Genomic DNA, 16394 nt, shown 5'->3' on the forward strand with positions numbered 1-16394 from the left:
TTAGAAAAAATAAAATACTATTAAGTGGAAAAATAAAAAATGAAATAAAATAAACTGCTATCCAGTTATGCCTTCCCCTGTCTTGTACTTGTGAAAATGACCACTATTAAATTTGATGATATCATTCTGACTTGTCGTAATCTTTTGAGATCCTGATTCTTTCATCCCTGCTATCTGTATCTTCAGGTTTTTTGTTATTTGCAGATTGGTAAGTGTACTATCTGTGCCTTCATTGGAATGGACTGGACCTCTTATTTCACTGAGGAATAAGAACTCCTCAGAGGCTGTTCCCTTGAGCAATACAGATCAGCACCTTCTTTGCATTTTATGTTCTTAAAGTATACTTGGAAGCACTGAGAGATCAAATGACTTGCCCCAGATCAGATTTGTTGTTGTTCCGTCATGTTGGACTCTTCGTGAATTTATGAACCATAACATGCCAGACCCTTCCATCCTCTACTATCTCTCCAAGTTCATGTTTGTTTTTTCCTTGACAGTATCTATCCATCTCATCCTCTGCTGTCCCCTTTTCCTTTTGCTTTTAATCTTTGCCAATATCAGATCTTTTCCATTGAGTCCCGTCTTCTATGTGGCCCAAATATTTAAGTTTCAGCTTCAGTATTTGACTTTCCAGTAAATAGCCTGAATTAATTTCTTTAAGTATTAACTAATTTGATCTCTTTCCTCCCCAAGGGACTCTCGAAAGTCTTCTCTAGCAATTCGAAAAAGTCAGTTCTGTGGCACTCACCTGTCATTGGTCATACATTGCTGCTGAAAAAACCATAGCTTTGACTATACAGACCTTTGTCAGCAAGTTGCTATCTGCTTTTTAGCTGTCCAGATTTGACATAGCTTTCTTTCAAAGGAGCAAGTATCTTTTAATTCCATGGCTGCAGTCAGTGTCTGCAGTGATCTTTGAGCCCAAATATGTAAAATCTGACACTGCTTCCCTTTCTTCTCCTTCTATATGCCAGGAAGTGATCACTACATGTATTACTGTGGGCAGGAATCCCTTAGAAGAAATCAAGTAGCCAATAAAAGGGTGAGAAAAGCAGTACTAGGCTTATAATCTCAAAGATGACAGAATGATATCTGTTCGAATCCAAGAAAAACCATTCAACATCACGGTGGTACAAGAAGAAGCCAAAGCTGGTCAGTTCTGTGAAGACCTGCAAGACCGAATAACACCAGAAAAGATGTCACATTTTTCGTTGGGGACGGGAATGCTGAAGTAAAACATGTTAAAAAGTGAAATAAAAGGCGAGTTTGGCCTTGGGGTACAAAATGAATCAGGGCAGAGACTAATAGAGCTTTGTCAAGATAACTCATCAGTCCTAAAAAACACTCTTTTTCGGCAACCCAAAAGACAACTTTACAAATGAACATCACCAGAAGGTCACAATGGAAATCAGATTGATTATATACTTTGTAGCCAACAGTGAAGAAGCTCTATATAGTCAGTTAAAACAGACCTGGAGCAGACTGTGACTCAGATCATATTACAAAGTTCTGACTTCAGTTGAAGGAAGTAAGGAAAACCATCAGGCCACGTAGATATGACCTAAGTAATATACATTATCAATATGATGAAATGGAGGTGATGCATAGATTGGAGAGATTGGATCTGGTAGATAGAGTGCCTGAAGAACTACGGACAGAGGTTCACAAATTTATATAGGAGTCAGCAACAAAAAACATGCCAAAGAAAAAGAAAAGCAAGAAGTCTGTCTGACAAGGCTTTGCAAATAGCTGAGAAAAGAAGAAAAGCAAAAGGCAAAGATATACCAGGGTCAAATAGTCAGTACTTTCCAAGGGGGTTTGTGAACCCAAGTTTATTGACTAAGTTTATTGTTGACTAAGCCAGAATGCCTTTGTGCAACTCATTAATAATAACATTTTAACAACTGGTGAGCCAAAGAGTTTCCCTGAGGCGCTCCAACAGAGACTTCCCTGCCATTGACATGGAGCCCATCTTTTAACATATCGCTTCCTCCCGGGGGCTCTGGTTTAGCCATACTGCTCCGTTTGTTGTTTCTCACACCTAGAAGGCGCTCTCTCCTCACCTCGGCCTCTTAGATTCTCTAGTTTCTTTCAGAATTCACCTGAAGCGCCATTACTTGAATGAGGCCCTCGATGGTCCTCCCAGCTGCTAAGGCCTCTCCCTTATTTATCTTGCATGGACTAATTTATATGTGTTTTGTCCCCAGTCAGAATGTAAGGCCCTAGAGGATGTGGCCAGCGGATTTTCTGATTTAGTGTTGGGGGGTTGGGTTGCTTTTGTTGTTGTTGTTGTCTGTTTTGGTTTTTGGTAACCCAGCATTTAGCACAGGACTTGGAACGTCAGAAGGGCTTCATAGATGAATAAATGTTTGGCTAATTTGCTGCTGTATGTTACTATAAAATATATCTCGAAGTGAAAACAGAGATGTATAGGACAAGTCTTTCAAATGGTCTGTAAACACCAACTCTGAATAATAAATTATTTTTTGTATAAAACAGTTATAATTTTGTGTTGGATCATATTTTATAATATTAAAAGTTAAAATGGGGGCAGCTAGGTGGCGCGGTGGATGGAGCTCCGGTCTTGGAGTCGGGAGGACCTGAGTTCAAATCTGGCCTCAGACACTTGACACTTACTAGCTGTGTGACCTTGGGCAAGTCACTTAACCCCATTGCCTAGCAAAACAAAACAAAAAAAAAAAGATAAAATAGTACTTTAGAAAATATTTTTAGTTTAACCACAAAAATATTAATGTTATATATTGAATTTTCTTAAGCAAATTCAAAAATGTAGACTGACTACATAAGAATAGCTTTCTGTGTGATTTCCTTGGATATTTTATTTCCTGATTACCCAGTTTGTTATTTTTGTTAAGTATACTTACACAATTTCTTCTGTTTTGTAAAAATCTAACCATGGTGGCACATATTTGTTTAAAGAGAAAAAACTAGCCACTCCCTCTTTTGGAGAGTTTGAGTAGAGAGTCACTCTTTCTCAGCAGTTCAGGCATCTCTATGGGCCTGGCTTTTCCCTCAGTCATCATTTTCTATGTCACTCTTAGAGAAGAATGGGGCTTTTTAAGCCTGCCAGGAGAGGCAATAAAGGGTCAGTGCCAAACTTTTTCCTCCTGCCACACTGTTGGCATATTTTTCATTTGATATCTAGGTATGTATCCAACTTTAATCTTTTCACTGCTTGAATAGCAGGTATCAGTAAAATTTATCTGTTTGGTCTAGTATTCCCACGTCAGTGATTTGGGGGAGGGGGAAGAAAATTCACAGAGAAAAGGGAGGGGAAAGTGGGTTAAAATAAGCATTTATTAAACACTTACTTTGTTAATACATTCCAGAAAGAACTAAAGATATTGGTAAGTGCAAAATAGTCTCTGTCCTCAAAGAACTTGTATTCTAATGGGGGAAAACAACACATTAAGAAGAGCTGGAAGGGGAAGTGGAAGGGAGACAACAGGTTTTTGTCATAGTCTTAGAGTGGCATGGATATTTGGTTTTGGCAGATAAGGTAAAAACTTACTTTTCAGTGCCTAGAGGAATCCAGTTTCCTTCTTTCTCTGCCCCAAACCAACCATAGCTTTTCCCCATCCCTTTTCTCCAAGGACAATTACCCTATGAGCTAACATATTAGCAAAAACTGGTTTCTTTTTTAGAATATTTAGCAAATACAGAAATGAACATTTTGGTTGTTTTCCTTTTTTTTAAGGTATTATTGGGGTGAAGGGGTCCCATTTCAAGTATGTGTAATCATGCAAAACAAATACCCATGTTAGCCATGAAAAAGAAAGAAAAAAAGGGGGGAAGGAGGGTGTGAGGGAGGGAAGAATGATAAATGCTTTGATCTTTACTCTGAGACTATCACTTCTCTATCTGGAGGTAGGTCACATATTGAATCATGGGTTATTTGGAATTGTGGTTGGTTATTTGTTGATCAGAATTCTTAAAACTTTCAATTTCCACCTGGTTCTGTTCACTTGGCAAGAGTTCATATAAGTCTTCTCATGTTTTTCTGAAACCATACCCCTCATCATTTCTTATAGCGCAATAGAATTCCATCACACTTATGTAACATAACTTGTTCAGCAATTCTCTAATTGACGGTCATCAACTCAGCTTCTAATTCATTGCCACTGTAAAAAGAGCTGCTATAGATATTTTTTTACCTAGAGATCCTCTTCTTCTTTGATATTTTTCAGGTATAGATCTAATAATAGGAACAGTAGGTAAAAGGTTATACACAGTTTAATAGCTATTTGGACTTAGTTCCAAATTGTTTTCCAGAATAGCCATACCAATTCACCACTATACCAGCAATGCAATAAAGTGTCAAAGTGTCTGTTTTCCCACACCTCTTCTAGCATTTGTCATTTTCCTTTTTTGTCAGCCTAGCCAATCTAATGGATGTGAGATGGTAGCTCAGAATTGTTTTAATTTACATTTCTCTAATTATTAGTGATTTAGAGCATTTTTTCATGTAGCTTTTGATAGTTTGGATTTCTTCTTTGGATGACTACTTTGTCTTCTTACTTATTAGGGAGTGGCTTCTTTTTTTTATAAATTTGAATCAGTTTCCTAGAGATTGTGGAAGTGAGAACTCATTCAGATAATTTTGCAGTAATTTTTTTTTCCTAGTTACCTGTTTCTCCATTACATTGGCTATACAATAAGTGCAAGTGGTAGCATCTTGCTTTGATGCAGTTGTATTTGTTGAGTATTGTTGCTTCAGGCAGAGGTTCTTTCCCATTTTCCTTAGGGAGAGAAAGGACTGAACTTCCCATTATAACTTCCTGGCTCTAGGAAAGCTCAAGTAGTTAAGCAGTGGTAAAACTTCAATTACTAAGGAAGACGGAAGAAAACTTTTAAAACGTAGACCAAAATGTACACAAAAACAGAAAAAAAAATGCTCCCCAAAAAAGAGTCTATGGGAGATTGATGTCAAAATGTCTTATGGGTCATATGAGCAACAAGTGAAAGACTATACTTTTCTTCAAGCCCCACTAACTAACTCTCCAAACAAAAAAATCACAAAAGAAGAATTATGTGTCAGATGTAGAGCAATTATCCAGGGATAATAAAGCAAGAATCCCAACAAAGTTCCTTATGAACCTTCTAAACCTTAACTTGCTCAGCATCACTCTCCCAGCAAGGTATACAAATTGACCCATAGGCTTGTTGTGCTTTGGGTCTCATTCTGGGATTTTTCTCCTACTACAGTCTCTGCCAACACTCCCTGCCTTTACCCTTCCCCCAGCATCTTATTGCAGCAGGCAGTCTACTTCAACTATGTCCTGTCATGTGGAAGGGAGAAGTATAGCAAGGGAAAATTGTTCTTCCATTCTACTTGAGACAGTCACTCAGTTAAGGAACCTCAGGGAAGCAAAAACTCTTCCCAAAAGGGTTAGAAATACCACCCTTATTGAAGACTAAAAAATTAACAGACACTGACTCAGCTTAACCAGAAAACTAAAGAAAGGAGAGAAATGAGGCAGAGAGCCGGTATACATGATAGTTTTATTCCCCAGAAGCTACTTGAGAAAAGGACCCAAGTAAATTCTCCAGTGTGAGATGAAGCTGAGGCAGTTTTGAGGGCTATCTCTGCAGAATACCCAACATCAAAAGCAGAAGAGATAGAAAATTAATAAAAATGACAAAAAGTTTAAAAAAATTATAAAAATATATAAGGATAAAAGAATAAGATCACTAAATGTCTGAGAAATAAGAAGATTTAGTTAAAAACCTAGAGCACTAGCAGATACGTCTTAAGGGAAGATGCTGAAATTAGTGAAGAAGATTAGTACCAAGATGTCTAAAAGATTACAAACATTTCTAAATAAATCTTACAAATAAAGGAAAATATTGCAAGCAAGAGAGTGTAGGGTTTCATTTTCTTTCCCAATATTCCACTTTTTCATTTTATTGAATTCTTTGATCATTCACATTTATATGAGGTTTATATTTTCCTTCATTTGTCTCTAACTTTTTTTTATGTTATGATTTTTTCCCCTCTCTTCTGCTGTAAATCTAGTATTATGTTCCTTTAGTTACTTTATCTTATCTTTTTTTTAGTCCTACCAGCTCTCTTCCCCTTACCATTGCTCCCCTCCTCTTATTTGTTACTCTTTTCCCTTCGGGGTTTTGCTTATTAGTTCTTTTTTCTCTCCTGCTTTTATCTGACTAAATAATTCTTCCACTTTCTTTTCCTCTCAATTGGTCGATTCCCCTTTTCTCTCCTCCACTTCAACTAGTCGTGTTCATCAGCTTTTTAATTTGTGTGTGTGTGTGTGTGTGTGTGTGTGTGTGTGTGTGTGTGTCCCTTTCCAAAAAGGATTTCTCTCATTCTCTTCATTTTCCGTCTTCTTTTTCTGTCTGCTCTAGACCCTCATTCTCTGATTGAAGACCATTATAATTATCTGGTCTCTTTTCCCTGAATTCCTCATGCAGTCAAAACTTCTAAGGCATCCATTTTAGGCCCTCCTCTCTAGGTGATTTCTCCCACTGTTTCGCAGAGCTTGCCTTACAAATTCCCCTTTTCCACTGTGCCTCACTTCCAGAACAATGCCAATTATTGCAGTTTTCAGAGAAGACATTGCTCCATGGCAGGGTCCCTTCCCTAACATGTCCCTGATTGTGCAACCCACCACTAATCTAGACCCTCCCCAGGTTACCTTTTCCTCATTTGCCTCAAAATCTCCTGCCTGGATCCACGTTCTTCTACTCCCCCAGGTGCCAGTTGCCTCACAGGATTTCCAACTCTCCTCCTATCCACCACTTTCCACCCCAGCCTCCTGAGGTAAGAAGAGTGGACTTTTCAAGCACCAAATCCCCAAAACCATACCTAGTGCAAGGTCTTCATCTCCCTTCTCAGATCATCTCTCTTTACCCATAGGAGCATTCATCAGTGAAACCTCCCCCAACCTTCAGTCCTTCCTCCCTCTTCTTCACCCATTTCCCTAAAGTTCTTTTCTTTCTGAGACCATAGGCCATAGTCATTTTCCTTCATTGCTAACCCTTGATTTGACCCAGTTCCATCACATACTCCCTCCTATGTCCCTGCTCCCCTCGACCCTTTCATGTAGCCTCTCATGTGGTAATGTAGTTCTACAAAAAACACATTGATTCACCTGTGGCAGAGTATTGCCAGGTTCTGTCCATAATGCCCTAGGCCCGTCTCTTCACGCCCACCACTGCCTCTTTTCTGCCTTTACCCCTGTCTCCTTGTATACATTTAGAAGGTTTTTTTTACTGGTCTCTCTGCTCTCACTCATTGCTGTCCTTGGCTGCTGCATTTATTTACTCCTTCATTTCTGTTGTTTGGAATTTTTGAAAAACAAATAATCTCTTCAATTCTAGTATTCTTTCTAAAAAAAAATGTTTCAGTGTCTTTTTTCTTATTGGACAGCTATCTTTTTTCATTCATGATTAAACTCAGATTTGCAGGGCAGGTCACCACCCTAGGCTGCATCCTGAGCTCCATTGCTCTTCAGAACACATTATTCCATTCTCTCCTATTTTTGTGGTGGGTGTGGAATAGTTTTCAATTATTTGAATTTTCTTTCTTTTGTTATTTGAATTTGAATTTTTTTTTTTTTAGGCAATCGGAGTTAAGTGACTTGCCCAGGGTCACACAGCTAGTAAGTGTCAAGTGTTTGGTCTGAGGCTGGATTTGAACTCAAGTCCTCCTGACTTCAGGGCTGGTGCTCTATCCACCACACTACCTAGCTGCCCCTCTTTTGTTATTTGAAGGTCTTTCTCCTGATGGCTTGCAGAACTTGTCATTTCTGAATTGAATTGTTAAATTTAATCACTGTGTGCCTTGGAATTGGCAGACTTGGGTTTTTGGTTTTGGGTGGTTTTTTTTTTTTCCTGGAGGCAATCTGTGAATTTTTTTCAATTGGAATTTAATTTTCTATGTTCAGAAATACTGAGCAGTTCTCTTCTTTTATTTCCTTCATTATGGTGTTAAGGTTTTTTGTTTTGTCATGTTCTTCTGGGAGACCTTCAGGTTGTCTGTGTGTTGGGTCTTCAAGATCCATGTTTTGCTTATATAGTGAGCATTTATTTTATAACATTCTTGTTTTTTTCTTCTCTTCTTCTAGATTGTCCTTCATTTCTGTGTATTTGAATTCACAATCTGTCGTTCTCTTTTTTGTTTCTTTTTTGAGATTTTCCATTGCAAAATGCAGTTTTTCTGTTTTGCTCATTGTTGTTCCTACGCAGTCAGAAATTTTGCTCTCATAATTCTTGTTCTCTTTTGAACCTCTCAGGGACAGTATGTTGTGGTTCCATGTTCTCATATTCTGCAGGGTCCTCTTTGTCATCAAGTGTTGGATCATTTTCCTTTGTTTTGCAGTAATTATTCATAGATGCCTGAACTCATTTACTAGATCTAGAGGTCTTATTTCCTTCTGTTGTTAATGTTTTCCTAGTTGATTTTTCTCTTATGTTCAAGGTCTTTGAGTTTTCTTCTTCCTGAGGTCTTTGGTACTTTCAGTCTTTTTTTTTTCTTGATTATCCCCTATCCCTCACTTTCTGACTCTGACTGTGGTGGTGATTTTCTTGGGGACTAGATCTCAAAGCATCTTGGCCACCTCCTACAGTGGGCAATTAATAGTTTGCCAAGCTAAGTCTCTGCCCCCAAGTTACTTTGGATGGGCAGAACTGGCATCAGCTTGATGCTGAGCTCATTCCCTCAGGTTTAATGGAGTGCTGCACAGTACCACCACCTCTAACACACCTCCCTAACTCCTCAAGTATATGGTGTATTTTCCTGTTGTCCTATCCTGCTCCCTCTGTTCCTTACTTCCCTGGCCAGGCACCAGTAGAGTTATATAACCAAAACCAGCAGTTCAAAGAACTCAGTGGTGGCTGGCTATCACCCAGTAGGCTTTTGCTCCTGAAGGGCTACTACTGTTGCAGGCCAAGGAGACTTCTGCAGCCTGAATCTGGGGTTTCCACAGTACAGGAAGGTCGTCGTTCTGGGGTATGGGGTTGAGTTTTGTTGCAAGCTCCTGTGTCAGGTACTTGAGTCTGCTACTGCAGCCTTACTGCCAGTAGTATGGGAGGTGGAAGAGGTACTAAGTGAGCTCAGGATCAGTGAGCATCAGTTCATGAATTTTTTTTTAACCTTCTTTTAGATTCTGAGTGTCCTAGACCGTGGAGACCACTGTAGTTGCTTTATCTCTGGCACATAATTTCTGTTTCAGAAAAGTTTAAGAAATCATGGTAATCAAAGAAAGTGTCTTATCCTCCATCTTTTTGCTCATGTGACCCAAAATTCCAAATAAAGGAAATCTACATTTGATGAACGAGAATCTGGGAACATAGAACTATCCTAGAATACTCTTAACATTTTGTAAGACAGAGATAAGAATCTTGATAAAAGATATTGGAAGGGAACAAATGCAGAATTTATTAGCCACACAGAGGAAATAATTAGCACAATATAAAACCTTGAATCCATGGTGGTAAATCTCTCCACAGTAGCAATAGAGAGAATAGAATGGGAATACAGATATACTTAGGTAAAAGATAATCTGTAAGAAGAGAAGCAAAAAGCAATAACGTTTAAAAAAACATATGATCAAAACATATTAACCTCATAGACAGAATGCAGAGGGGCAATTTAAAGATCATAGGCCTAACAGAAGAATAGGAGAGATGAAAAAACTGAACATCAGAAGGCAAGAAACAATCAAAGAAAATAGCCTAGAACTTATGGATCCAGAAAACAAAGCACCAATTAAAAGAATCCACAGATCACCTCAAGGGGAAAAAAAAAACATATTTTAAATTCCAAGATATATTATGGCTGAATTTCCCAGGTCCAGTGAAAAACAATAAATTCTGCAAATATCCAGGAAAAAGGCATTCAGATATAAATGAAAGGAAATTTGAATTATATGAAACAACTCAGAAAGTTCATAAGAGAATGGAATGATATATTCCAAAAAGCAAAGGAGTCAAAATGGCATGCCCTATCTTCTCCCAGTTCTCAATTTTAAAAAATGATGACATTAGGTAAAAGAGAGGTATTTGAAGCATTCCTGAGGGAGGAAAAAAACAACCATGTGGACAGACTTGCTGCTGCTGTTTGTCCTTCGTTCTCAAAGAGGACCATGACATCAGGGAGATGATGCCATGACATGCAAGTGGATTGGATTTAAGTGAAGGAGGGCTTTACAAAGTCACCAGCCTCACTGTCTCCTCCAGAGCCACCTGGGTCCAGTGGCCAGATATGGATCAAGACAACTGGAGGTGGCCCAGGATGCAGTAGGGACCTTGGCCTTTTCAAGCTAGGGAGTGAACAGACTTTCAGATGCCCCAAACAACAAATACAACAAATCAGTACAACTACTAAGGAAAGCATTAGTAATTAAATAAATGATGTTATTTTTAATTAAATTTCATTTTTTTTAATTCTCCAGTGAGAAAAATAAAAACCTCAAGAGACAGTGTTTCTGGGTAATTAATAACGAATTTATTAATTAGCTGACTTCTAGCAGTACTTCTTATGTTAACTAAGAACTAGAAACAAAGCAGATACCCATAGATGGAGAATAATTAGACAGATTGGTACTTGAATGCAGTAAGATATCATTGTGCTGTAATAACAAAAATGATGAACATAGAGAAGCATCAAAAGACTTAAATGAACTAATGCAAAAGTAGACAAAGCCAAGAAAACAATATATATAATGACAACAACAATTTTAATGAAAGAATAACCACAAAACAACTGAAAATGTATGTTTAAAAGTTATAAAGAACAGGATGGATTCTAAAGAGATTGGAGAAGATTCCTCCCCAACTCCTTTGAAAGGGTTTGGAGGAGTGAAATTATTCATGAGTGTGGAACATTGTTTATATTGACTTTTTTTTTCAGTTTTACTGATCTTCTTTCTTTCTTTCTCTTTTTCTCTTTTAAAAAATCATTTATTTTTTAAGGATGGATTAATATGAGGAGGAGGGAAAGTTACTGGGGGAAGTGTAGACAATGTAAAAAAAAATCAAAATCTAATTTAAAAAAATTGTTTTCAAGTGGATTCAGCTGACTGCTAGAATATGAATACATAATTGCAACTTGTCCTATTTATAAAATTTTAATGCAACAATGTCTTTCTCTTTAGCTTGAAAGGGCCAATTCCCTGTTAGACCAAACACAGCAACCTTACAGATATCTCATTGAATCCGTTCGGCAGCGAGATTCTAAAATCAGTGAACAAAATGAACGTATTTCACAACTTGAAATGGATGTCAGGTAAAACAGCTAAATATCTTTCTGTTTGAATAATGAGAACATTATAAATATGAAATGCCACTATAAAGATATCAAGTTTAAATGCTATTCAACGAAAATACATATTGTGAAAATAAAGGCTTTAGAATGACTTAAATTGGTGTTGCATTTGCTTTTAGACAATAAAGTGACACAATAGTAAGCATCAAAAATTATCCGAAACTCAGTATAAAAATAGCAACTCAGGCTAATGGATCCAGATGTAAGATCTTGATCTGTATTTTCTAAGGATAGATAGATAGAAAGAATGAATTATTCCAGAATAGGAAAAAGATACTTCCTGCTTCTATTTACTGAGTCATCTTTGCTTTAAAAATACTTTATTGAAGAATAAAAGTATTATATTTAGTAAAATGTATATTCTGTGCATGAACTAATAGGTCTTTCATACCACCTCCCCACTTTCATGATAAAAAAATTTCCTAATCAAATAGAATTAAATTATCAAATTGGTGTCTTATTTGATACCACAAATAATCAATTAACTTACCCCATTTATGATCCCTTAAATCTTTTTCAGTTGAACATGACAGATATTTATTGAGCCCCTGTGTACCCCTTTGACCTTTCCTTCTTACCTTGCCAATTCTTGCCCTGCATAAGCTCTGTACTCAATTCAATATACATTTCCCCTGGACTGCTGAGTTTCTGGAGGGAGTTAAACCATGCTGATTTGATCCACTACAAATTCATAGTATTTAAACTGAGCTAGGCCCTTACCAGCTGCTCTGCATGTCTTTATTCACTACTCACTGGCTGCATGCATTCAAAAAACATTTATTAAAACAACTGCTCTGTACCCTACACAATTCTAGGCTAGAAGATACACAAATAATAAGAAGTGGTCCCTTCCTTCAATGGACTGGCAATTTAGACTTGTGCATAGATAACACTGCACCTTAGTTTAGGACAAATGGATTTCATTGGGCAGAGCAGGGGAAGCATGAACAAAGTTGTAGAATTTGAAGAACTTAAAGAGAATAAAGTTTGGACTTATCTGAAATCTGGCAGTTCACCAAGTGAAAATAAAAGAATTGCCATGTGGAGATACAGATGCAGTTGAGATTAACAAACAAGACTTACCTGAGTTCTTGATCCCATCACAACTTCACCTTCTTATATCTCTGACTCATATTAGTTCTTAGATCTCCAGAAATTATTTTCTCTTAATCCTACTATGAATTACCATCAAATCTATATTCCTCCCTTTATCACCAAACTTTTTAAAAGAGTAATTTGCACTTAGTACTTTTTCATAACCTATTCATTCGTTAATCCCTTTAAATCTATATTCTGCTACCAACACTACTCAGATTGCCGTTAACTTTGAGACAGCTGTTGGCCCAGTGGATAGAGCACTGGGCCTAGAATCAGTAAGTCCTGAGTTAAAATCTAGCCTCAGATGTTTATTAGCTGTGTAACCTTGTGCAAATCACTTAACCTCGGTTTGCCTCGGTTTCTTTAACTCTAAAATGGGAATAATAAGAGCACCCATCTCTTGGGGTTGTTGTGAGGATTGGATGAGATAATATTTGTAACAAGCCCTTAGCACAGTGCCTGGCACATAGGAGGTGCTATATAAGTACTTATTCTCTCCTCATCAGTCACCTCCTGATTGCCAAATCCATTGCCATCATGGCTTCGTCAAGAATAAAACATGCCAATCTAATTTCATTTCCCTCATTTATAGGGTTACCAGAATGGTACATTAAGAGAATTCTAGTTATGTAACATAACCAGATTTTAGTAAAGCATTTGAATAAGCTTCTCTCATTAAATTGGGGGGGGGATGATAGAATAAATGTAGGATAAATGACTGTATAATTTATGTGAATCAGAATTGTTTGAATGAACAGACCCCAACAATAATAATTAATGAATGGGTCAGTGTCAATTTGGTAGAAGATCTCTAGTGTAGTATTCATAGAATTTGCTCTTGACCCTATGCTGTTCAATATTTTTATCCATGGCTTTAATGAAGGTGTTATGTCATGCTTTTCAAATTTACAAATGGCATAAAATGGGTGACTAATAGTTTGGATGATGGTATCAAGTGAGGCATCCTCTTACAATAAAAGGAACAATGGATTTGGAGTCACAAGACATTGGTTTAAATCTTGACTAGGCCACTTATTACTGGTGTGACCTTGAGAAATTCACTAAGATGTCCTTGGCTTCAATTACCTTATCTGTAAAATCAAATAGTTGGAACAGATGATTTCTAAGGTCCCTTTCAGTTCTAAACTCTTTGATTCAATGATCAAACAATGGACTAAATATAATAAGATGAAATTTAGTGGGGGTAAACGTAAGATCCTACACTTGAGTTCAAAAACATCAACCACATGATTGGAGAAGCATAGCTAGAAAAAAGAAAATACTTTTATATATGACTAGGATCCGTTAGACCAGGCCTGCACAATCTATGGCCCACAGGCCGCTTGTAGCATGCCAAAAAATTTCAGGAGGCCAGCAAAAAATGTAGAGGAAAACATACTTTGTATGTAGAAGAGATCCTTTGGCGAGCAGCAGGTTGTGTAGGCCTGAGTTAGATCAAAAAAATTACCATAGGCCTTGATAGTTTAACACATTCCTTCACAAAACCTTATCTGATATTCCCCAACTGGGTAGAATCTCTTTGTTTTTGACATCTCTACAGCACTTGATTTTACCTCTTTCAATGAAATCTGTCATAATCTGCCTTATGTTATAGTTATTTTTTTAGATCTATAGAATTTTTTAACTGGAATAGACCATAAAGATTATTCACTATTCCCCTTATTTTATAGATGAGGAAACTGAGTTTTAAAGAACTTTTAAGTGACAAACCCAATTTCAATATCATGTCACACGGTAAAGCTGGTATTCTAACTGAAACCTTCTAACTGCTAATATACATTTTTCTATTACCTCATGTTGATTACCAACTATATCATGGTTTGTATTTGTCATAATGTCATTGAGTTATAGAATGTTAGAGCAAGAATGATCTTTAAGATAACCTAATCCCAGTTATCACAATGCCAGTTATCCCCTTCACACACACACACACACACACACACACACACCCCCCCAACTTTACAGACAAGGGAATAAAGAGTCCCAGAAATGTTGAGGGACTTGGCCAAAGTCATAAAGCTAATTAATTAGAGAGTCAAGACTAAAACATAAGTCTCCTTATTCTCAATCCACTCCTCTTTCCACTATATCTACTGTATCATTTGTTGTTCCCCTACTAAGTTAAAACAGAGAATATATTGCCTTATTCACTTTTGTATCCCTGTAATTCTCATCTTAGTTTTGACATAAGGCAAGTGTTCAGTGAATGTTTGTTCATTTGAATTGAAGGCATAATAGCATCATTTTTAGTTCTCTTCAGTTGAAATAAAAAGGCATGACTTTGTGCATAACAAAGAGGTTCATAAGGTTTTGATTTCTCTCACAATTTAGTTGCTGGGTTTTAAAGTTACTGAAAGGGTTCCCTGCCCCTCATCATTTCTGAATAAAACATTTACAGAGCCATAAGTATGAGAAGCAAAGTGATTATAGAGATGAGGATTGAAAATTTTTTAAAAATCAAGCAACAACCAGAAAAAAATGTTATTGAACTCAGGTTTCCTAAGTTTCCATACCAGAATTATAAATTTACAAGCTATTATTCCATCAGTATACTTTTTCTCTTTGATATCAAATGTTTTTCCTGTTAAAGGAGTTTAGTTTGTCCCTCTTCAGCTGTTTCCCGACATTATCCCCTCCAATACAGTTTATACAGCTCTTTACTTCTAATATTCATTGGTTTTGTTTTTGGTGACTTAACAATATGATATAAAAGCATTTTTCTGCTTTAAACTTTTAAAAACCTTGGTTTCACTTATTCTTTTAAAAATTAGAACAATCCTCATAGCATCTCTTAAATAGATTTTATTTTACTAAAGAAGATATGTTTTCAAATCTTTCCTTTTATTATGTTTATTTCTATACATTAAGTTTCAAAGTCATTTATCCGGTAAATTATAGTGTTGCTCTTTGTTCCTGGGACAGGGGGTGGGAGTGAGGAGCAGAAGTTAGGTGTAATAGCTGGAAAGAAAATTAATAATAATTTTATTAACAACATAATCTTTATTAGCAATAATAATAGTATTGTGTACTTATATACTGCCTTTCTTCCTATGAACTTTATTTATTCTCAAGCATTTAATCAAGACTTTGTAAGTGAAAATGAATCATTTCTTTGTAAGCTGAGGATTATAATCATAATATCACAAGACATGTTCATAAAAGCAACTGTTGGGTAAATATCGGATCTTCTTTGCTGTTGAAATGACCTTTCTTTAATTATTTTCTAGGAAATCAGTTTTGTAGCCAAAAATTAAAATAGGTTACATCAAAGTTTTTTTTGTGGGTACCTAATAATTATTCTCAATTGGATATGGTTCACTGAATTTCCTTGTAAATTAAAAAACATCAACATTTTATTCTTAATTATAAAAAATCTTAAGCTGATAGTAATCTCAGCTTAAAAATATTTCTCAACATGAAGGTGGACATATACATATGTGTAATCCTCAAGATTACATCATAAGCCTCACCTTATGACAGTCATATGCATCACAAAAGCTATACTTATTATGGAATCAGCCACCATAAAATGTTTCATGCTAAATATTTGTATACTTTAAAATTAAACTGCCTGTGCTATACAAATATATTGCAAGACTACCAGAAGTCTTGTGCAACATTTCAAGACTTTTCCATTTCACAAGATACTATATTCTGCTGTAGTTTGATAGCTTCCATTTGAAAAATTAAGGCAATTTCAGTGGTGAAATTATTACCATGCAGAGTGCTACTAAGTACATGCTTCAGTTTCCATAGAAAATAATATCATCTACAAGGAAACCCAACAGATTAATTATAATTCAATCGCAGGCAAATAACCCTTAAGGCCTTGTTCTCATGGATTTAGGCATTTCAAGTAACTGCTAGAACAACAGCTTGTTGACTCTCCTGTCTTAACGCTATGAATATTCTTTTCCCAAAACCTAAAGATTTTAAATACTTTATATGTTAGCCTCCAGTCTGATAG

General features: G+C 36.5%; 1 protein-coding gene across 2 annotated transcripts in view; it reads left to right on the forward strand.

Annotated features, from left to right (window-relative positions):
- The window catches only part of PIBF1 (progesterone immunomodulatory binding factor 1), a 302692-nt gene that overhangs the window by 227108 nt on the left and 59190 nt on the right, over nt 1–16394 (forward strand). Inside the window, exon 15 of one of the 2 annotated variants that reach the window (XM_020992441.2) lies at nt 11139–11269. The exons of the other annotated variant lie outside the window; for it this stretch is intronic. Coding sequence (XP_020848100.1) covers nt 11139–11269 — 131 coding nt within the window. The remainder of the gene's footprint in view (nt 1–11138; nt 11270–16394) is intronic. 2 annotated transcript variants of the gene reach the window in all.

Source organism: Phascolarctos cinereus, unplaced genomic scaffold (assembly GCF_003287225.1).
Source record: "Phascolarctos cinereus isolate Bilbo 61053 unplaced genomic scaffold, phaCin_HiC Scaffold_7;HRSCAF=346, whole genome shotgun sequence".
NCBI lineage: Eukaryota > Metazoa > Chordata > Mammalia > Diprotodontia > Phascolarctidae > Phascolarctos > Phascolarctos cinereus.